Genomic DNA, 22,166 nt, shown 5'->3' with positions numbered 1-22,166 from the left:
TTGAGATCCACATACTTTTTGGCTGTATTGTGTCTATGTGCTCAGGGTGGTGTGGATGTGGGTGAGCTACTAACAGCTGTGTCTCTCTCACTTTTAAAATGACTGCTACACCTCTGTTCACTGTTCCTGGTGGTTATCAGTCACATACTTAACTACCATTATACTGTATGTGCTTCAAAGGCCGTCCAGAGGTTTGAAAAGTGGCTTAAAAAGTACTCGTTATATCCTTCCAGCAAATCCGTGTGAATGTTCTAAGTTTATTCTACCATATAGGTGCATAATTCTTAAATGGTTTTTCCACTGTGTTGTACATTTGTCCAAGTATCTCTTACCATTTAAAGATTTTATTACCTCCGGCAACTTTGTTGGACAAAGTTATGTTTTTGTCTCAGTTTGTCTGTTCCCAACGCAACTCAGAAAGTAGTGAACAGATTTTTGATGAAATTTTGAGGAAAGGTGAGTCATAGGCCAAGGAACAATTGATTAGATTTTGATGCAAATCCAGATATGTATGCAGAGCCTGGATTTTTATTTTTGGTCTGTTCCCAATGTAACTCAGAAAGTAGTGAACGGATTTGGATGAAATTTGGTGGACAGCTTTAGTATTATCCTTGGTTCAAGTGATTTGATTTTGATGTTGATATGTGGCTTGGTGGAGGTATGCACTCTACCGAATGCCCTTCTAGTTCTATATTTTTTGATTATTTATCCTTATTAGGATTTAAATAGAGAGAGTATTACTTGGCTAGTAAAATAGCTCCTAGGTTATATTTATTTATTTATTAAAAAAAAAACTTCTGGAAAGACCCTTAGTCATGGATGATAATAATAATAATAATAATAATAATAATAATAATAAAAAGACACTTGTGGTCAAATTGGTTAATTTATTCATATGTACATCTACCTGGCTTTTAAAAAGCCAAAAAAGTACTTGACATGTGGGGCCCCATGGACAGGAAGGACTCATTCTGTGTTAATCACACGATTGTGACTCACTCACTCACATACATTCATAACATGTACTTCATAAATAAAATATCACACCACCTGTATCACACACACACAAACAGGTGGCTCCTTTTGCCCTAAAAGCTGTTTTCCATGTGAAAGTGAACCCTGTGGTCACAAAATAAAACAAAAACCAGCATGGCGAAGGTGAGCTCCATGAGGGGGTGACTCATGTCCCTGTTTTAGGAAAGCGGTAAAAACAAACAAATGTCCCCAAAATGGTTGATGGCGTTATAAAGCAAATGTAGCCAACAGATAATAGATGTCTCTCAAAACTCTTTTCCATAAATATCTAAGAACTCCATCCAGTTCACCCCTCATTAATCCATATGGTTCAGGATACAGTATAAAATTAGTACAATTCAAAGTATAAGACCCCATTATTATGAATAAGCCACATGCTGATGATAATGAAATCCCCTTTTTGACACAGCTTGTGTAGTTTAACAGTGCTATGTGAAGCAAGTATATGAAAATGATTTTGGGTGAGACAGAATTACATTAGCTCCAGTGCAAAACTAAAGGTACCAAGCAAGTCAAATAACATTTGGGGTAAAAAAGTGAAGACTGGAAAATGATATTTTCCCTGAACCACTCACTGTTGTGACCCATATTCAGATCCAGAGTCTCAAAATTTAAAAACATTAAAATACCAGAATAAATTAAACTCACAATGCAGTCACGATGACTGACTATCGAGGAACAAAGAGCTCCAGGTACACAGTGCATAGTTCTTTAACATCTGTCTTACACACACACACACACACACACACACACACACACACACACAAAAGGTCCTGCTCATCATGAGAGGTAGTGTTCCAGTTGCTTTCTTTCTTCCTACAAGGAGTGTTTATCCCCATCCCTTTAGCAGCAGCAGCAGTCGACATCCAGTGGAATACAGGATGAGGAAGCCCTTATATGGGAGCTCGTTCAGGGCTGTGTCTGAAATCTTGTCCCAGGCTTCTAAGTAGTGAGCAAGCCTCAACCATAGTTCAGTTCTGGTGTGTGCTCGGTTTTTGTTCATAATTCTGTCTTAAAACAATCTCAGGTTGTGACTCAAAGCACAGCCATAGCTGAGTTTTAGTCTCAAGTCCTTTTGAGGGTTTGGCCCCATGTTGATCCCAGAATCCTTCTTTAGGATGGAGATGAGGCTGGATCACAAGCGTGAGGAGTTAGCAAGCTCGTAGAAGAGTACATAGGCATCACTGCTGCGTACTTGACTGGAGGACATAGGGCTTACCCTAAGAACAAGAGAGAGAGGATATGTAAATTTGTGCATGTACTTGGATGCTGAAGAAAACGCATCTCTAATATCTGACACCAAAGATGAATAGAGCTTCGGGACAGTGTGGTACTCCTAACTACCAACCCGTTCTATCATTCTACAACCCCAAAGAAAAAGCTGGGCTGGTATGGAAAATGGAAAAAAAAACAAAAAAACAAAACTCATCTCATCTCATTATCTCTAGCCGCTTTATCCTGTTCTACAGGGTCACAGGCAAGCTGGAGCCTATCCCAGCTGACTACGGGCGAAAGGCGGGGTACACCCTGGACAAGTCGCCAGGTCATCACAGGGCTGACACATAGACACAGACAACCATTCACACTCACATTCACACCTACGGTCAATTTAGAGTCACCAGTTAACCTAACTTGCATGTCTTTGGACTGTGGGGGAAACCGGAGCACCCGGAGCAAACCCACGCGGACACGGGGAGAACATGCAAACTCCGCACAGAAAGGCCCTCGCCGGCCACGGGGCTTGAACCCAGACCTTCTTGCTGTGAGGTGACAGCGCTAACCACTACACCACCGTGCCGCCCCAGTCAATGAGGTAAAACATTTAAATAATCATGTGATTTGAAACGGGTGATGTCAACAGGAGATGCTAATCATGATTTGGTACAAAACCAGTATCCAGGAAAGGCCTAGTCTTTGAGGAGCAAAGATGGGCTGAGGATCTCCAGTTTGTCAACAAATATGTGAGAAAACTATTGAAATGTTTAAAAACAATGTTTCTCAAAGAACGATCCATCCATCCATTATCCATAACCACTTATCCTGTGCAAGATCATGGGCGAGCTGGAGCCTATCCCAGCTGACTATGGGCGAGAGGCGGGGTACACCCTGGACAAGTCACCAGGTCATCGCAGGGCTGACACATGGAGACAAACAACCATTCACATTCACACCTACGGTCGATTTAGAACCACCAATTAACCTAACCTGCATGTCTTTGGACTGTGGGGGAAACAGGAGTACCCAGAGGAAACCCACACGGACACAGGGAGAACATGCAAACTCCATACAGAAAGGCTCCTGTCAGCCACTGGATTCGAACCCAGAACCTTCTTGCTGTGAGGTGATAGTGCTAACCACTACACCACTGTGCTGCCTCAAAGATAGATATGAAGGGATTTTGATATTTTACCCTCTACAGCGCATATCATCATTAAATGATTCAAGGAATCTGGAGGAATTTCGGTGTGTAAAGGGCAAGGGCGCAAGCCTAAGCTGAACACCCGTGATCTCCAAATCCCTTAAACGGCGCCTGGTAAATCATCAAATAATGTGATGTGTTGTTTTGAGTGCAATACAGGTCAAAGATGATTTCCAATTCTTTGTTTTCAGCTTTAATTTCAATTTCAACATACCGTCCCAACTTTTTCTAATTTGGGGTTGTATAAAATGTGCTGGTCGGCACGGTGGTGTAGTGGTTAGCACTGTCGCCTCACAGCAAGAAGGTCCGGGTTCGAGCCCCGTGGCCAGCGAGGGCCTTTCTGTGCGGAGTTTGCATGTTCTCCCCGTGTCCGCGTGGGTTTCCTCCGGGTGCTCCGGTTTCCCCCACAGTCCAAAGACATGCAGGTTAGGTTAACTGGTGACTCTAAATTGACCGTAGGTGTGAATGTGAGTGTGAATGGTTGTCTGTGTCTATGTGTCAGCCCTGTGATGACCTGGCGACTTGTCCAGGGTGTACCCCGCCTTTCGCCCGTAGTCAGCTGGGATAGGCTTCAGCTTGCCTGCGACCCTGTAGAACAGGATAAAGCGGCTAGAGATAATGAGATGGGTAATGAGATGAGATAAAATGTGCTTTTCTGCGAGTTACCTGGAGTCGTTATATGAGTACCACTCTCCTGTGGAAGGGTTGCGGCAGTATGCTGTGTAATGGCCACCCAGTGTGGTGCCTGTGTGATTAGACACTGCATACAGATTATATACGGCGTGCACTAGACAAATGCAAGGAAAGAGAGAGAAAAGAGATTAAATACATTTCACTGAGGAGCCTGATGTATATCAGATTCTGTCTTATATACTGTTGCTGATTACTAGAAACATGTTACTGCTTGGAATTATGCCATTATACATTTTGATTAAATATAAAAGGATGACTGGGTGGTATACTTACTGCTGTTGTCTGACGCAAACTCACACAGGTCCAGCTCTTTGATGGGAAAGTTGACAAAAGTAGAGAGTTTGGCGGTTTTCAGGCGAGCCTCAGAGAATCGCTTTAGATCTGAACCAGCCGGAGAGTTAAAGACAAACACGTACATCTGCGTATCCTTGTATGTACACAGCAACTCTTACATTATTTCGTGTTGTTGTGGAAAGTTGACATTGCTTTATATTAAATTATGTGCAGGACTGGTGATAGTTTGCTTGGCAGAGTGATTTCAGAAAGGATACGAAGCACCAAGACTTTGGGAAATTTCTGAATGGTGAATTTCTTCGTACATTTCCGCCTGGCTTTACACCTTTGGCATGTCTGTGTGAGAGACAGAGAGAAAGATATATCAGGGTAAGACAACAAAAAGACAAAGATGTATTTAAAATTTTCTTCAAGCATAGGTTTATTTCAGTCTAGTCCTGGACCACACCAAACTGCCTTCAACTTAGACAGCTAATTAATGTATTTAATGTATTATTCTGTGCCGTTCTATAGAAAGAACAACACATTAACAGCATCAAGTGAGCCTTTGCACAATAACGCAAAATTAATACTTAGAGAATAATGCGCATGCGCACACACACATATACAGTATGTACAAACACTTACTGGTTTCTCATTCCCATCCAGTACATCTTCCTTCGTGAAAAGCCGAAGGCAGTCGATCAGCGTCACCTCTCCAGAGCTCTACAACAGAAAGAGTACTGTTAAGACACACATTGACACAGGGAACTCCGACCTGTCTGTATTTTTGTGTTAGTGTTCGGGTCTGTGTTTACCTTGGCAATAGGGAGAGACAGATCCCAGAACGGATCAAAGACAGTGGAGCAGAAGCCACACTCACTGCAGGTCAGTGAACTCTTCAGCTGGCCAACAAACAGATCTGTGGGAAAAGACCAAAGCATACATTAGCAATCCAAACACACACACACACACACACACACACACACACACACACACACACACACACACACATTAGTGACACTCACCAACTACTTTGCTGTCTTCTCTCTCCAGGTACTTGTTCCACATTCTCTTGGCTTTCTCATCATCCCTGAGGAGTGCACACACACACACACACTAAGAACATGATCTCAAGACTACAGTCAGTAGCTATAGTCTATTTACAACAGGGTTTCTTAGATTATTAGCAGCCAGTGACTATATCCTGCATAATTTCCTTCCTTTATGATCAAACAGTTAATGTAAATAATACAACTGTAAAATATTTGGCACAACAGGTAAATTTGTTCTGCCATATTTATTGATTGGTGCTACTGGAACCTGTTATTCTTGCAATTCATCCATAGAACCTTTGCTAAAAACAGTTAAGCTCAATTAGAAGAAATTTTTGAAATTATAGTAAATACACTTGTGTTTCATTTCTTTAAAAGTTGGGGTTTCAGTTTAAGTTAATTATAGCTAAAATTTGTACTACCTCCATTTGCTTTTCTCTCTCTTTTTTTTTTAAGTTTTTGGTTGTCTAAAAAAAAAAAAAGCTCTGATTTCTTGTTAAATCTATTTGTACAGCCAGTCACACAACAGCCCTTTTCCAGATGCTTTAGCAGGTTTTGGTTTTTTTTGGCGTGTGTTTTTGCAGCATTAGTGCTACGTTACTTCCGCCTATGCTGAAGTCACGCATATTCCTGTTATTGTACCCTGTTGTCTAAACAATGCAATTACAGTTTGCAAAAGCTAAGTTTATGCAGCATGATGATAATCACAATTAATTTTTTATTACGTTGATTTAAATAGTCATAAATTTGTATTGCGCTTTATTGTCGCACGATATATCATTATATGCCCAATAAATAATATTTATTATACATTCATAACAGTGAATAAATGTATATTTATTATATATATATATATATATATATATATATATATATATATATATATATATATATATACATAACAGTGGACTGTGATTCCAGCCACTGTACCAAAAAATAAATAAATAAATAAATAAATAAAATCAGGGACACCATATGTCTGCTCCATAGACCCCTGGGGACTCCACTTTGAGAACCACTAGGGTGAAAGTGTTGGGAATCTTAAGCTTGCACTTACGAGAGGTGGTCGAAGTCCTCTATGGGTGCTCTGGGCCTCAGTGACCCTCGGTTCACTTCATTATGGAGCCCATCCAGGAGGAAGCGCAGGAACTCCTGAGCATCCTGCTGACTGTCACAGAAACAAAGCGAGCAAGATATGAGACAGGAGAAGCAAGGAAATCGAAGACTTTGTACGATCAGATGGATCAGTACAGGCTAATATTTCAGTTAGTTCATAAATCATTTAACTGAGGACATGGTGAGTATAGCAAAGTTAATTAGCACACTCTGACGTGTCTTATCTGAAGAGTAGAGACTTACTTGTAGCCCATGAAGCGCGGCGCGTACTTCTGAATCTGAGTCTTGAAGTCAGAGGGACTGATGGCTTCATTGCTCGCTGATGTCCACAGTGTCTGAGTGAGCTTGGCAAACTCTGAAAGTGCAGATATGAATATTATGAAAGTATTCAAATAGTGTTTGAATACTATGTAAATCCACATTTACAACCAGAGTGCCATGTAACTCAAATTTATGATTTACCAACAGAAAAACAATCATAGCATAGGTGATAAAAATACAAATGAAGATCCATGAAGAACTTATTGGAAGCTTTAGGGCCCTTACGATTCGATTTTGATTCATAGTGGCACTCTGAGATTAGAAATAAAGAACCCATGTTCCACTAGAAATCAAAATCTAATCGTCAGAACCATAAAAATTCCCACCCCCTATCTGACACCTGTTGAGCGTCAAACATCTGGATGTGCACATACCCTCCATCAGAGCTGCCTTGGCCCTGCAGTTGTTGTTGAGGTCAGTACGATGCGTGTTGCGCAGACAGTAGTCACGCAGGTCGTGTGTGTTACTCAAACACTGCAGAATGGAGTTCATGAAGCACTGTGGAAACAGTGAGCGGCTCAGTTGTCATCAATAATCCATGTCATAAATAATCCATGTGATCAATATTTTCCAAGGTAAACTTTGGGTAGAAATTTATGCAGTAATATATGGCGTAATGTATGTGTTCATGTTGCGTACTTACCGTGTTCCCCAGGTTCCTTAGGCCCACAAGTCCCTGAGCGTTCTTGGAGTTCTATGAATAAGCACACAAAGAAATAGAGAGGAGAGTTATTTGGCAAGTTAAGGCAATCACAAACACTTTCCAACCAATATCGCCTTATAACAATAAAGCTTGAGTGGATATTGTATTTGTGCCACTGAGTGCTCAGAAGAGGCCATGTGTGGTATCTCAGTGAATAAAGATAGTGCACTAGTGACTGAAAGGTTGTGTGTTCGTAGCACAAGAGGTTCCACAGAACTGTTATTGGTTCCTTGAGCAATGTCCTTAACTGCCAACTTATCAGCTCAGTTCTTTGAGTATTTTGGCCTTGAGTTAAAACCATCTCCCAACAGTAAATATGTTTACAGAAAGAAAAAAAAATGTTGGGTATATTTCATAACCAAAACAGATGTTAGGAAAAGATTGGTGTAATGTTTCAAATTAGGTGAATCAAATGCCATAAGCTTAGTGACACAGGTACTGGTGCAGGGATGTGCATGATTTAATGGTGATGATCATTAATGCTGGAGACAGCCTGTGTGTGAGCTGTGAGCTTTGATTCCTTCAAACAGCATGTGGGCAGATATGAAGAGAGACCCCCGCTGGTCATCACTTCTCCGAAACAAACAGGCTCCATCTGCCGCATCACAACATGCATGGCAACAAAAACAACAAACTGTTTATTAAACTGAGGATTAGTGTACAGTAATGGAACGGCTGCGCTGGTATAACTGTAGCTATGGAGGCAAAGCTTGCTGCATATTCTCAGGAGATTCTGACAGTTAGCTGAAAACACATGCATGCACGCACACACGCACGCACAGTCTAGTATCACCACAGCACATGAAAGTTTTCGTGTGGTCTGAAAATCATGTGTGTGCATGTGTAAGTTCTTGCTCAAAGAAGGCGTTTATTATAATCTAGGGTGGACAAATTATAGCTAATGTAATGGAATAATAATGTATGGGGAGCTAGATAGAGAGTTAAGTGCATTAATACAGGTTCAGAGAAACAAACGAGTTGACGATGGTCATCCTCTTATGCCCCTTTTCCACCAAAGCAGTTCCAGGGCTGGTTCGGGGCCAGTGCTTAGTTTGGAACCGGGTTTTCTGTTTCCACTGACAAAGAACTGGCTCTGGGGCCAGAAAAAACGGTTCCAGGCTAGCACCAACTCTCTGCTGGGCCAGAGGAAAGAACTGCTTACGTCGGGGGGGGCGGAGTTGTTAAGACCAACAACAATAACAAGACCACGAAAGATCGCCACTTAAGTGACGAGAAGCAGCAGCTGTACAAACGTGAAGTCATCCATTATTATTATTGTTGTTATTGTTGTTGCTGCTTCTTCCGTGTTGTTTTTGCTTTGATATTCGCGCCAAGGTTTATGCAAATGTAGCGACGTAACTGACATATACAGTGACGTAATGACGTGGCTTCCCTTAGCACCGCGAGCTATGGAAAAGCAAACTGGTTCTCAGCTGGCTCGCAAGTTGAACGAGTTGTGAACCAGCACCAGCACTGGCCCCGAACCAGCCCTGGAACTGATTTGGTGGAAAAGGGGTATCAAAAAGAACATTATGCTCTTGACAAAACTGAACGGGCAAGTCACCAGTGTTTGGGCAGCGACCTTGCACTGCAAGTGAACATAATATTCAAATCTGACTCGCTTCCTTATTTTCTCTTGACCATTTGAGACATACCTGCCTGTTCCTGATTTTGAAAGATAGTCTGAATCTAGATCTTCTGTCTGCCAGATTGCTCAAACTATACTTGCAGCATCAAGCTGTCACACTGCTGTGAAGTGCTTTAAATTAAACCCTAACCTGCAATGAAAACATTTGCTTTCCAAAAGTCAACAGGGAGTAGGGTGTTTTTTGTGGGGTTTTTTGGTCTTTTTCTGGTTGTTGAACCCACTTACGCAATGCACAACTACAAACAGAAAACCAACAGGATCAGGACAGATTGGCAGAATGTATTCTCAGACAGCAGTGTGTATTTGTTTAAGGACAAGAGGTCAATATATACTTGGTTTAAAAATGTTGCAGTACATTTCAATGCACCATCACAGTGTTACACAGTACAGTTCACTGAAAATCAACTGGTTCATGCTTATCAGATATTACGTCTGGACCTACTACAGTTTTCCAGGTACAGTTTCAGTCCATTGGAAAAAAAAAAAACAGGTTAGGCTACTACGACAGCTTCCCAGAGAGACTCATGGCCAGTTCTAGGTATACACAGCACCTTCCTGAACACCTGCATTTTCCACTGATTAATATCTAATGTTAATGACAAACCATGTCCATGACCTATTACAAGAGATTTGGCAATGTGGAAAAGTTTCTCACACTAAGCTAAAATGACGAACGCTATCCTGCACACTACAACAGTGTGTTATTAACCTGTTAAATTAACCTTAAGCTAGTTTATTTACATTGCATTAAATAAACTAGCTTAAAAAAAAAAAAAGAGCTTAACGTGTAGGATCCTGTTTGACTCTGATGGGTTTAGTCATACAACTGAGTCATTCCAAACAATCAACAGCAACAGCTCGAGCCTCTCACACCTCCACAGTAATCAGATGCCTTGTACGAGCGCCTCTGGCTACTGCGCCCAAACTCCCTCCCACACCCAAACTCCATTACGAGGTTTTTCTGTTCCTCCTACCAGGGTGGAGGTGTGTGTCAGCATGTATTTAGACCAAATGTCATCATGATCATAGGAATACATGACAATTTTCATCATGTGGGATTGGAATGGGCTTGCCCCTGTGAATAATCTAGCTTTCATTTAAAACATGTGAACGTGGCAAAAGATTTTTGTTTGGTCACTGAGGTTAAATTTAGAGCTAAGACTAGCAATGGAAACACCCCACTAATACATTAGTAAACATAAGGATATGAGTAGCTCAATTTTGAACTTGTGGGAACATTTAGCTGGTCCCCATGACACTGGTCCTCTTGGTGTGCGTGTGAGACCTACGAATTCTTCTGCTGCATCTTCTGCCAGTTCTCACGCTGTACTATGACAGCGGGCTAAGCCCAGGAGCATCCTGTTGGCACTGCTATTGGGAAGGCGCACCGCTCCGTTCGCTCATTGGGAGGCAGCAGAGTAGCGGAGAAACTGGAATTAATCCTGAATGCTGAGGACTCTATGCAAATTGGTTGGCAAGAGTTGAAAGACACTAAGCAAGAACATTATGGCCTTAACCTGAGATTACACAACACATCGTCACATGCAGGCTAAAGGAGGTTTATGGTGCCAACTGGATTCACTTTCTATCCAACATACACATGCACACACATCCACACTGAGCCAAGGGACTATGCGGCCAAACGTTCAAAGAAGTTCATGGCTGCTACTGTCACCCCATCGTATCTGTTTCTAACAACTCATCCACATTGATATAAGAATAAAGAAGGGATGCTTTTCCTGGACAGATTGCTATATGAACAATGCACAATGCCTGGGTGAGCAGAAAGAGCAAATAAGTGCGGTATCTAAAGAAAGGGCCTGACTCATAACACACATTCCTCTAGAAGTGAGCCTCTCAGCTGCCCACCGAATCACCCGGATTATGTAACAGCACGCTCTCCTCGTTTCAGGAACAAGGCTCAGGCTTTTATGTGAAATTAAATGCTTTTTATAACTACAGCGAAGGCAAGTCAGGTTATTGCCAGCCAACATGCTGATCAAACAGCAAACATGTTCAAGCAAGGTCTGGTAATTTCTGCACTAGGAGCGTGCACAGACAAAGTCAAACTCACGATGCAATGCCAACTGAACTGACCTTCAAATCTTATGTGTGTTTGGTAAGGATGTTATCTGATATGGAACACAGTACAAGCTGTCCTTGTCACAGTGGAGTATTTCTGTGGACATCTAATCTCATTAAGCATTTTTTAAGTATAAAAACAAACAGTTATTTCCCCACACAGTCCTGGTCCTTTAAATCTTTTTAGTCTTTTCCCTGCTCAAACACAGCCATGTTATTCTCCTGAAAGGCTTATTAACGAACTGATGAACTGAGTCAGATGTTAGAGCAGAGAGAATATTAAATGTACCATTTAGGAGGACTCCACCAGTAAAAGGATAAGTCCATCGTGACTAAATATCCATTAAGCAGTGAACCCTGTCAGTTAAAATGACGAAACGATGTCAGTGTCCCCTCAAATGTACAAGGTAAAATTATGTCCGTTAATGACCTTTCCAACAATTATGTTCCACTAGCTAAAAATATAAATGATGTGCTGCTGAAGGTATCAGTATAGCAACAAGTGTTTGCACCTTAAAAGCCCAGTTTGGTATTACATAAGGAGCTATTAAGGCATTTAAAACTCTTGAATGCTTGTTCAATGCTCTTTTTCCAATGATAAGGCTACTTTTTCTGCTTCGGGATAACATCGTAACAGCTCCATACACCCACACTGTCAGGGGAAAAAAAAAAAAAAGCACTATACAGGTACATTTTTGTTCTCCACAATGTAGAGTAGATGTAAGATCAGAAGGTTCTTAGAGTTCGATTGTATACCTAAACATCTCATACATAATTCCATGAAACTAATATTAGGCTGCCTGAGTGGCTGGCAGTGTGAAACCATCTACAGTTCCTTGGGAGTTTTAAAGCTACACTCCCTCAGTTTTCATCAGTTATTCAAAACAGCCTCAGCTTGAGTAAACACTCATCAGATGGCTCCAATTTTATTTTATCTTTGTAATACTAAGTAAATAAGTATTCTTTTATATCGCTTGCTTTCATTTGTTGTTGTATCTGTAACTGCTTATCCCATGCGGATGGGATGGGGGGGGGGTCGCGCCGCAAGCTGGAGCCTATCCAGCTTGCGCTGCGATGACCTGGTGACTTGTCCAGGGTGTACCCATGTGCGAGAGGCACAAACAACCATTCACATCCATTATCTGTAGCCGCTTATCCTGTCCTACAGGGTCGTAGGCAAGCTGGAGCCTATCCCAGCCGACTACGGGCAAGAGGCGGGGTACACCCTGGAGAAGTCATCACAGGGCTGACACAGACAACCATTCACACTCACATTCACACCTACGGTCAATTTAGAGTCACCAGTTATTTAGAGTCACCAGTCACCTGCATGTCTTTGGACTGTGGGGGAAACCGGAGCACCCGGAGGAAACCCACGCGGACACGGGGAGAACATGCAAACTCTGCGCAGAAAGGCCCACACCGGCCACAAGGCTCGAACCCAGTGTCACGGTCTGATCGTGCGCTGGTATAAATTTACCATGCACATGCGCAGACCGATTTTTTTTCCCCCCGGTCAACTTCCGGGAAGTCTAAATTTACCGTTTCTTGCTGCGATTTTGTACCGAGCATTTCAACACATTTATGGACTAATAGAACGCGAATTCTGACTACAAGTGTGAGATTTGATTATCAGTAGGCAAGAATGGTTTGGATTGAATTTTATTAGTATATGTGTAAATGAAGTTAATAAAGCTGTTCAAAATACTTTACATACTGACTTCGTTCTTTCATATATACTTAAACAAATCAATATTCATGAAGATAAAGTTCATCATTCCTGGCTGGTCCTGATCAGCCTACTTAGTGCATAAACTGGAACTAAAACACAGGTCATTCGTTCATTCATCAAGATAAAGTGAAAATAATTTATTTGTGGATCAAGTATGGATGTAAATCCCATATCATATTGGGCTGGGGGCGGCACAGTGGTGTAGTGGTTAGCGCTGTCGCCTCACAGCAAGAAGCTCCGGGTTCGAGCCCCGTGGCCGGCGAGGGCCCTTCTGTGTGGAGTTCGCATGTTCTCCCCGTGTCCGCGTGGGTTTCCTCCAGGTGCTCTGGTTTCCCCCACAGTCCAAAGACATGCAGGTTAGGTTAACTGGTGACTCTAAATTGACCGTAGGTGTGAATGTGAGTGTGAATGGTTGTCTGTGTCTATGTGTCAGCCCTGTGATGACCTGGCAACTTGTCCAGGGTGTACCCCGCCTTTCGCCCGTAGTCAGCTGGGATAGGCTCCAGCTTGCCTGCGACCCTGTAGAACAGGATAAAGCGGCTAGAGATAATGAGATGAGATGAGATGAACTTGATTGGACCCGAGTCGGCGCAGTGCGCGATGCGCACAAAGCCAAAGCGCACAGCGTTACGCAGAGGGGAAAGAAACCAAACTCACCAAACTCGGGGTTTAGAAACACGGCTAACTAAAGTTGCACGAACTTTTTGCGCTGTCTGGAAGGACGGCAGACGCGTAATACGTCATGTAATAACTGTTCACACGCTGAAATGAGAGAAGTTTACAGGTCATTCGGCTACGGCGTTTGGTTTTTGCGCACAGCGGAAAGAACATTCGAGATGCCGGTAAATATGGAAACGAGTTTTCTGCGCTTGCAAAGACATTTCACCCTGAAGGACAGGTTGGGGAATGGTGTCCTACCTTCGCCTGGTTAATGAGGAGTCCGACGAACGTAGAGACCAGCATGGAGCGCGACACAGACGCACTTTTCCTGCGCGCCTCCGCTTTGCTGAAGGGGAAAAGGGAGGCTGGGGGCTCCTCGGGCACCGTCACGTTGTATGAATGACGCAAGCTGGGCATGATGACGACAAAAGTGACCTTAAACACGAATTAAATCTCGCGACCAACTCTGTAAGTTCGTACCGCGGTTGCTGCAGAGTCAGTAAACTATCCTCTTCTCTTCAGACAGATGTTTTATGCTCCGAATATTACTGACCGAGTGCACAATGCATTCATAAATAAATAAATAAATAAATAAATAAATAATAGTCGTAGAAAAGCTGTAAAGTCGCCCTGCTGTCGTCCGCGTCTGATCCGCTTTCAGAGCCGCACAGGACTGATGGACAAGTCGGTGCGTGCGCTGCGTTTTGGTTTATTACCCGCCCCTTTGAGACTGACGTCACACCGTGTCTTGACGTCAGCAGGCGGGGAACGAACCGAGACCTTCTTGCGTTCATTCTTTAGTGAGAACGCATTCGCTTTCCTTTTCTCGGTTTGATATTCACTCCGATCATCAAATATGACCCCGCGGTTGTTTATTCAGTGTCCCTAATGCGTACTGATTTCCCTGCCCGAATGAACCGGATTTAATTCAGCACTTCATGAAATGTTCATACTTACCAACTTTTCAGAATTCTCATGGGGGAGAAAAGTGCGTGAACGACCTTTTCAGTCGGACGAGGCTATGATGCGCGGTTGAAACGATAAAAACAGTGGATCCCAATTAATTGCAAACCATTTCAGATTTATACAATTAAAGAGTTTTTGAACTGCTGATATTGTTCTATCAGTTACTCTAGGTTATGGGATTCATGTATCAGGCATGAGAGAGCTCAGAATGAAACATCTGAAATAATACTCATCTCATCTCATTATCTGTAGCCGCTTTATCCTGTTCTACAGGGTCGCAGGCAAGCTGGAGCCTATCCCAGCTGACTACGGGCAAAAGGCGGGGTACACCCTGGACAAGTCGCCAGGTCATCACAGGGCTGACACATAGACACAGACAACCATTCACACTCACATTCGCACCTACGGTCAATTTAGAGTCACCAGTTAACCTAACCTGCATGTCTTTGGACTGTGGGGAGAAACCGGAGCACCCGGAGGAAACCCACGCGGACACGGGGAGAACATGGAAACTCCACACAGAAAGGCCCCTGTCGGCTGCTGGGGTCGAACCTAGGACCTTCTTGCTGTGAGGCGACAGTGCTAACCACTACGCCGCCCTGAAACAGTATATTACATCAAAATGCACTATGACAACTACACACAGGGCTGACACATAGACACAGACAACCATTCACACCTACGGTCAATTTAGAGTCGCCAGTTAACCTAACCTGCATGTCTTTGGACTGTGGGGGAAACCGAGAACCCGGAGGAAACCCACGTGGACACGGGGAGAACATGCAAACTCCGCACAGAAAGGCCCTCGTCGGCCACAGGGCTCGAATCCGGACCTTCTTGCTGTGAGGCGACAGCACTAACCACTACACCACCATGCCGCCCTCACTAAACGCTTTCCAACAGAATTTTTAAAAAGCACTAGAAATCCGATCAAAATCCTATCGGAATGCATCAAAGGAATTTGCTCATTTGCAAACTTTGAAAGTTTTCAAACAAAATTTAAAAATGGCACTATAAATACGACCATACTATCAAAATATACTCCACAAAGAAATTCACTCGAATGCAAAATTCTAGTCCGACCAAAATACACTCACGAGTAATCTTTCACTTAAAACCTCAAAACTCTGTCAAAATCAATCACTTTCCAGATAATTCACTTGTAAACGTTCACTTAAAACTTTCAAACATAAATTCAAAATAGCACTAAGACACGACCACACTATTCAAATACACTCATCAAACAAATTCTCTGTCATGCAAAATTTCACTCAACACTTTCCGCCTTTCGCCCGTAGTCAGCTGAGATAGGCTCCAGGTTGCCTGCGACCCTGTAGAACAGGATAAAGCGGCTACAGATAATGAGATGAGAGAATGAGACTTTAGAAGTTGTACAGTTTGTTTCTGAAATGGTATGGAAGACTAGTTTAATTTCACACTCAAATGTCCATTATATTCTGATTTAAGGTATCTTTACCTTAAAATGTGTAACTGGCTGGTCGAACATTTGCTTATCCATGGAAATTAATTCTCCCATGCAACCTGGTATTTGCATTCATATTTTTGCCATTTGGTATTGGGCTTAGTGGCCATGATGAATGACTGCTTATAACAAATGTCGGACAGCCTGGGTGAATCCTACATTATGGAAGTGACTGTCGTTCTGTTCGTTGATTGGTTAAAAATCAGTTGACGTCAGCAGTGTTTCTCATACGATTCTGATTGGACATAATCGGGAGTATTTTTAATTTGGCAGTAGGGATTTCCCAAAACCGGGAGATTATCCAGTTTTTAACAAATACGATCGGGAGGCGGGAGACGGAGGCTAAAATCGGGAGCCTCCCGCCGAAATCGGGAGGGTTGGCAAGTATGAATGTTATAGCAGTTAAGTCACCAAACCGTGCTGGAATCTAAGCCTCTTGGACGCTAAGCATCTAAGACGCTTGGCCAAGGATCCTGTCTCAGAGCATCAATCTTTGGCATCATTGCTAGCGAGGCTCTTAAATGTGCACACAGAATGAGGGTGAGTCAGTCCACACAGCCGGCAAACATCTAAACCCTGCATGCATTTCTACCTCCACAGTTTCTTCGACACTGTTACTGTCAGACATCTGTGTTCATTGCTCCTTCATGGCAGGAATTCAGAATTAATGACTCTGCTCCGTGTGCCCAGAGCAGAAGAGTCATTACATTTAGCTCTTTCACCACATGAAAGAGTTGGCCTGCCTTTGTCAGGGACAATTGAAAAGGTAATTATGCACCCATCAGGAACAGGCTTACACCTTCTGTTCCTCCAGCTGTGTGGGCAGACATCAGTCTCAGGTATTTTAGATACCCAGAAGTGCATCTGTTCCATGTGTACTCTTTGTACTCATCAAAAAACAAAAGGGCGTGCTAAGCATTTGTGTTCTGCTAAATGGTGACTAGGAGGATGCAAAAGACCTAAATCTGCCCTCAGATAACACCTTTACATAAAGTTAAAGGAACACGTCTACTAATTTTTGAAACCTAATTTCTATCAGCTGCATCTGGGTGTTTACTACAGACCATAATCTCAACACAAAAATTCTTGAAAACATTCTAGAAAAATGCATGGGTCATTGATGGAGTTCAATACCTGCTCTTAGACTTCCACTATTTATAGTAGAGTATAATAGAGTTTCTGAGCTGTGTCAGTGTACAGTGTTTTGCAAAAGTATTCATCCCTCTTGGTGTTTGTCCTGTTTTGCTGCATTACAAGCTGGAATTAATATTGATTTTTTTTAAATTTTTTTTTTTTGGGGGGGGGGTAAGCACCCTTTGATTTACACAACATGCCTACCACTTTAAAGGTGCAAATTTTTAATTTAATATATTTTTTATTGTGACACAAACAATAATTAAGATTAAAAAACAGAAATCTGGAGGGTGCATAGGTATTAAACTCTCTCCCCCCAAGTCAATATTTTGTAGAGCCACTTTTTGCTGCAAGTCTCTTGAGGTATGTCTCTATTAGCTTAGCACATCTAGCCACTGGGATTTTTGCCCATTCCTCAAGGCAAAACTGCTCCAACTCCTTCAAGTTAGATGGGTTGCGTTGGTGTACAGCAATCTTCAAGTTATGCCACAGATTCTCAATTGGATTGAGGTCTGGGCTTTGCACCTTAATTTAAAAAATAAACTGCACCTTTAAAGTGGTAATGCATGTTGTGTAAACCAAATGGTGCTAACCCCCCCAAAAGTTGATTTTAATTCTAGCTTGTAATGCGACAAAACAGGACAAACACCAAAGGGGATGAATATTTTTGCAAGGCACTGTATATACATTACAAAAACTGGTTATTTGATCCAAGAATTCTTCCTCCCTTTCCCTCTCAGAAGCTTTAGTGAGCTGGCCAGTTAAGTGTGAATAAATACATTAATTTATGAAGTAACATTCGGGATTAAGCTTATAAGACCTCATCTCAGCTCATTATCTCTAGCCGCTTTATCCTTCTACAGGGTCGCAGGCAAGCTGGAGCCTATCCCAGTTGACTACGGGCGAAAGGCGGGGTACACCCTGGACAAGTCGCCAGGTCATCACAGGCCTGACACATAGACACAGACAACCATTCACATTCACACCTACGGTCAATTTAGAGTCAGTTAACCTAACCTGCATGTCTCTGGACTGTGCGGGAAACCGGAGCACCCGGAAGAAACCCACGCGGACACGGGGAGAACATGCAAACTCCGCACAGAAAGGCCCTCGCCGGCCACGGGGCTCGAACCCAGACCTTCTTGCTGTGAGGCGACAGCGCTAACCACTACACCACCGTGCCGCCCTTATAAGACCTGTTTGAAGCTAATGATTCTGATCATTCTCTTCCTCAGCAATGATGGATGTGACAAAATACCTCTTTGCCATGACTAAGTAGTGTAAGAGAAAAAGACACAAAGAGAGCGAGACAGATTGAAAGACATGGAAACAAAAAACTGCTTTGACACTAAGCTGGGTACACTAAATACATATAAAAACATCATGTAGGCACATGATGACTGTCTCTGTCAAACAGTTACATTCTGCAGGGCTGTGCAAAGAAAAGGGCAAGTAGTACCAGCTGCTTCCCTCTCTCTTCCATTTTCTCAATTTCTCACAAGGTGTAATGACCCTTTGATGCAGAACAAACACAGGATACAAAACATAACACTGCAGTAAGCTTCGCCTGAGTTTATTAAACAAGCAGCATGCCGATGACAAGTAGACTAAGTATTTATCCATGTGTTCAGAAAAACTAATCCACCTACAAGCATTTTGGGAGGTGGGAGGACATTGTAGAACGTGGAGGAAACCCACACAGATATGAAAAGAACCAGTGAAACTCTGCATAGACAGTAACCCAAGGTCAGAATCGAACCAATGACTCTGGAGCTGTGAGGAGGCAATGCTACTCTGCTGCACCACTGTGCTGTCTCCTTAAATATAAAGTGTAACAAAAATCATAATGCATTTTCTCCCCATAATGTGTCATATTTCCAGTGCATGGCTGGACTCTGACTTTTTGAAAAATAGGCATTCCAAAATGAACATGGTATTTGACCTGGTTTCCTGCAACACATTATATTATTGGTTCATATTATCTTTCCCTTGCCCTTGCTAGTGTGGACACATTAAAAAAAAAACAGTTTAAAAACTGCATTTCAATTAAATATTGTGCAAAAAAGCATCTTTTAAGATATTGATACTGACAATTTAAAAAGGTTTGTGTGGCAGCAGGGGCGTGGCCAAGCATCGGTTTGTGAATGGAGGGTGGGGCCAGGGAAGGTGAGTGGCAAAGTCAGTACGCCTGTTGTCGATTAATGTTGTGTGTGTGTGTGTGTGTGTGTGTGTGTGTGTGTATATATGCGTTGCAGTGAGGATGGAAGTTAGAAAAGGAGGGGGAGAATGAAGAGAGAGGATTCTCCTGACCAGAGCACGTGTGTGTGTGTGTGTGTGTGTGTGTGTGTGTGTGTGTGTGTGAGAGAGAGAGAGAGAGAGAGAGAGAGAGAGAGAGAGAGAGTGAGCGAATGAACGAGAGTAGTAAAGCAAACATGAACATTAAAAATAGTCTGTGTCAACATAAGTCCCCACCTGCCACGCTTCAGTATTCCACCCATATCAGGAACATACTACAGTGGTGCTGAAATTTGGGATACTGAAGGGAGCCACCTCATAGAGTCCTTCCCACTGAAAGACCTAATTTATGCCCTCGCTGCCACCCAACAGAGACAGCACCAAGCGCTGATCGCCCTCTGGAAGGAGCAGGAGCAACAATTCGAAGCCTTGCTGCTGGCCCAGCAGGAAGATCGCCAGTCGTTCCGGCACCTGCTCGCATCGGCGGGGTCCTTGACTGCCACTGCAGCGGACCTACCCCATGTCACACTAATGAAGATGGAGCCGCTTGAAGAACCGGAGGTGTTCATTGCACTCTTTGAGCAAGTGGCCGAAGGATAGGGGTGGCTGGTCGGGCAATGCATGGTGTATCTACTACCGCTGCTGACTGGAGAGGCACAGCTTGCCATGCAACAGCTCCCCACGACAGTCGGCTTGTCTATGCCAACTTGAAGTGAGCCATTCTGCAGCGTGTCAGCTGCTCCCCAGAACAACACTGCCAACGCTTCCGCACGCTGACATTGGAGGAAGTTGGTTGGCCGTTTGCATTCAGCCAACAGTTTCAGGACTCCTGCCGGTGGTGGCTGAGGGTGGAGAACCACGATGCCGAGGGGATCATTGACCTGGTGACGCTGGAGCAGTTCATCGCCCAGCTTCCGGAAGGAACAGTAGAGTGGGTCCACTGCCACCACCCAGCATCCCTGGATCAAGCCATCAAGTTGGCGGAGGACCATTTGGTGGCAGTTCCAGTGGCAGGCAGACAATCCACATCTTCTCTTTTTCTCTCTCCCTTTCCTCCTCTCTTCCCTTCCCCCATCTCTGCCCCGTTCCCCCACCACGGAGATGAGGGCCACCCCCACCCAGCCGGCTTGCTGCACCCATGGTGTCCCCCTCCTTTCTTCCCCATCTGTGTCTTCTCCTCCCCAGGTGAGTGACTCCCATATTACCAGTGCAGAGGTGAAGCCTGAACCGGTATGCTGGCACTGCAGGGAACCCAGGCATCTCCAGGGCCAGTGCTCTGCGATGGAGGTGGGAGCTGTGGTCTGGATCTCTGACACGCCAGAGACCACTCCCAATTGGGCCGGAGCGTATTGTATACCAGTGAGTATTCAAGGGAATATGTATCATGCATTGGTGGATTCCAGCTGTAATCAGAGCTCAATCCACCAAAGCCTACTGCAAGGTGAGGCACTGGGGAAAGCACAAGTGGTGAAGGTTTTGTGTGTGCACGGGGATGCTTATGAATATCCATGAGTGTCTGTCCATATTCTATTTCAGGGAGAAACGCATAGTGTAAAGGTGGCGGCTAACCCACATCTCACCCACCCACTGATTCTGGGAACCAATTGGCTGGGGTTCAGAGGTTTAATGGAATATGTAGTAGTGGGCGGATCCTGCAGTAACACATCATAGGGGATCCCAGTGTGGCATTGACTGGGGAGGCTATCTCAGAGCTGTCTATGTCAGCACCACGTCAGGGTGATACAAGGAGTGGAGAGTAGCTCACCCCTTCTTCCTCTCTTGGGGATTCCCTTGAGGAATTCCCATTAGAACAGATGTGAGATGAGACTCTGCATCATGCGTTTGACCAAGTGAGAGTAATTGATGGTCAACCGCTCCAGCCAAATGTGACACTCTCCTTCCCATACTTCGCAATTATTAAAGATAGGCTGTATCGAGTGACGCAGGACACTCAAACCGGCAAACAAATAACCCAGTTGTTGATCCCAAAGAGCCATAGGGAACTTGTGTTCCATGTGGCTCACTTTAATCCGATGGTCGGAAATTTAGTTCTGTATAAGACACTAGCTCAAATAATGGCCGGGTTCTATTGGCCAGGGATTCACGGGAATGTTTGTCAGTGGTGTGTGGTGTGCCGCGAATGCCAACTAGTAAATCCAGCGGCCACTCCAAAAGCATCTTTGCGCCCTCTCCCTCTAATCAAGACCCCCTTCGAAAGAATTGGCATGGATCTCATCGGGCCATTAGATTGGTCAGCATAGGGATATCACTTTATTTTAAACCCGGTGGACTATGCAACATGATATCTGGAAGCAATGTCTCTCCGAAATATTTCAGCATGCAGTATTGCGGAGGGGCTCTTCTGTGTTATCTCCCCAGTCGGGATTCCTAAAGAAATCCTGACAGACCAAGGCATTACATTTATATCACGAACACTTCGCAAGCTGTATGGGTTATTGGGAATTAAATCCATCCACATCAGCATCTATCACCCACAAACAGATGACTTAGTAAAACGGTTCAATCAAACACTTAAAAATTGAATTTGGAAGTTTGTAAGCGAAGATGCATGTAATCGGGATAAATGGCTCGAGCCCTTGTTATTTGCAGT

General features: G+C 43.5%; 1 protein-coding gene across 2 annotated transcripts in view; it reads right to left on the bottom strand.

The window, feature by feature from the left end:
- Nucleotides 1-873: 873 nt before the first annotated feature.
- Nucleotides 874-22,166, bottom strand: part of usp2b (ubiquitin specific peptidase 2b) — a 105,018-nt gene continuing 83,725 nt past the window's right edge. The window contains exons 1-12 of one of the 2 annotated variants that reach the window (XM_060913465.1): nucleotides 13,996-14,398; nucleotides 7,556-7,606; nucleotides 7,287-7,410; nucleotides 6,835-6,946; nucleotides 6,533-6,643; nucleotides 5,449-5,513; nucleotides 5,239-5,342; nucleotides 5,069-5,146; nucleotides 4,699-4,777; nucleotides 4,421-4,528; nucleotides 4,121-4,241; nucleotides 874-2,255 (exon numbers count right to left, since the gene is read on the bottom strand). In XM_060913465.1, coding sequence (XP_060769448.1) covers nucleotides 2,171-2,255; nucleotides 4,121-4,241; nucleotides 4,421-4,528; nucleotides 4,699-4,777; nucleotides 5,069-5,146; nucleotides 5,239-5,342; nucleotides 5,449-5,513; nucleotides 6,533-6,643; nucleotides 6,835-6,946; nucleotides 7,287-7,410; nucleotides 7,556-7,606; nucleotides 13,996-14,154 — 1,197 coding nt within the window. In that variant the 5' untranslated portion in view covers nucleotides 14,155-14,398 and the 3' untranslated portion in view covers nucleotides 874-2,170. Of the gene's footprint in view, nucleotides 2,256-4,120; nucleotides 4,242-4,420; nucleotides 4,529-4,698; nucleotides 4,778-5,068; nucleotides 5,147-5,238; nucleotides 5,343-5,448; nucleotides 5,514-6,532; nucleotides 6,644-6,834; nucleotides 6,947-7,286; nucleotides 7,411-7,555; nucleotides 7,607-13,995; nucleotides 14,399-22,166 lie in introns of those variants that run through there. The other variant, XM_060913464.1, reaches the window with a different exon arrangement.

The sequence above is a fragment of the Neoarius graeffei genome, chromosome 28 (genome assembly GCF_027579695.1).
Source record: "Neoarius graeffei isolate fNeoGra1 chromosome 28, fNeoGra1.pri, whole genome shotgun sequence".
Taxonomy (NCBI): Eukaryota; Metazoa; Chordata; class Actinopteri; order Siluriformes; family Ariidae; genus Neoarius; species Neoarius graeffei.
This window is presented reverse-complemented; position numbering and strand designations above follow the sequence as displayed.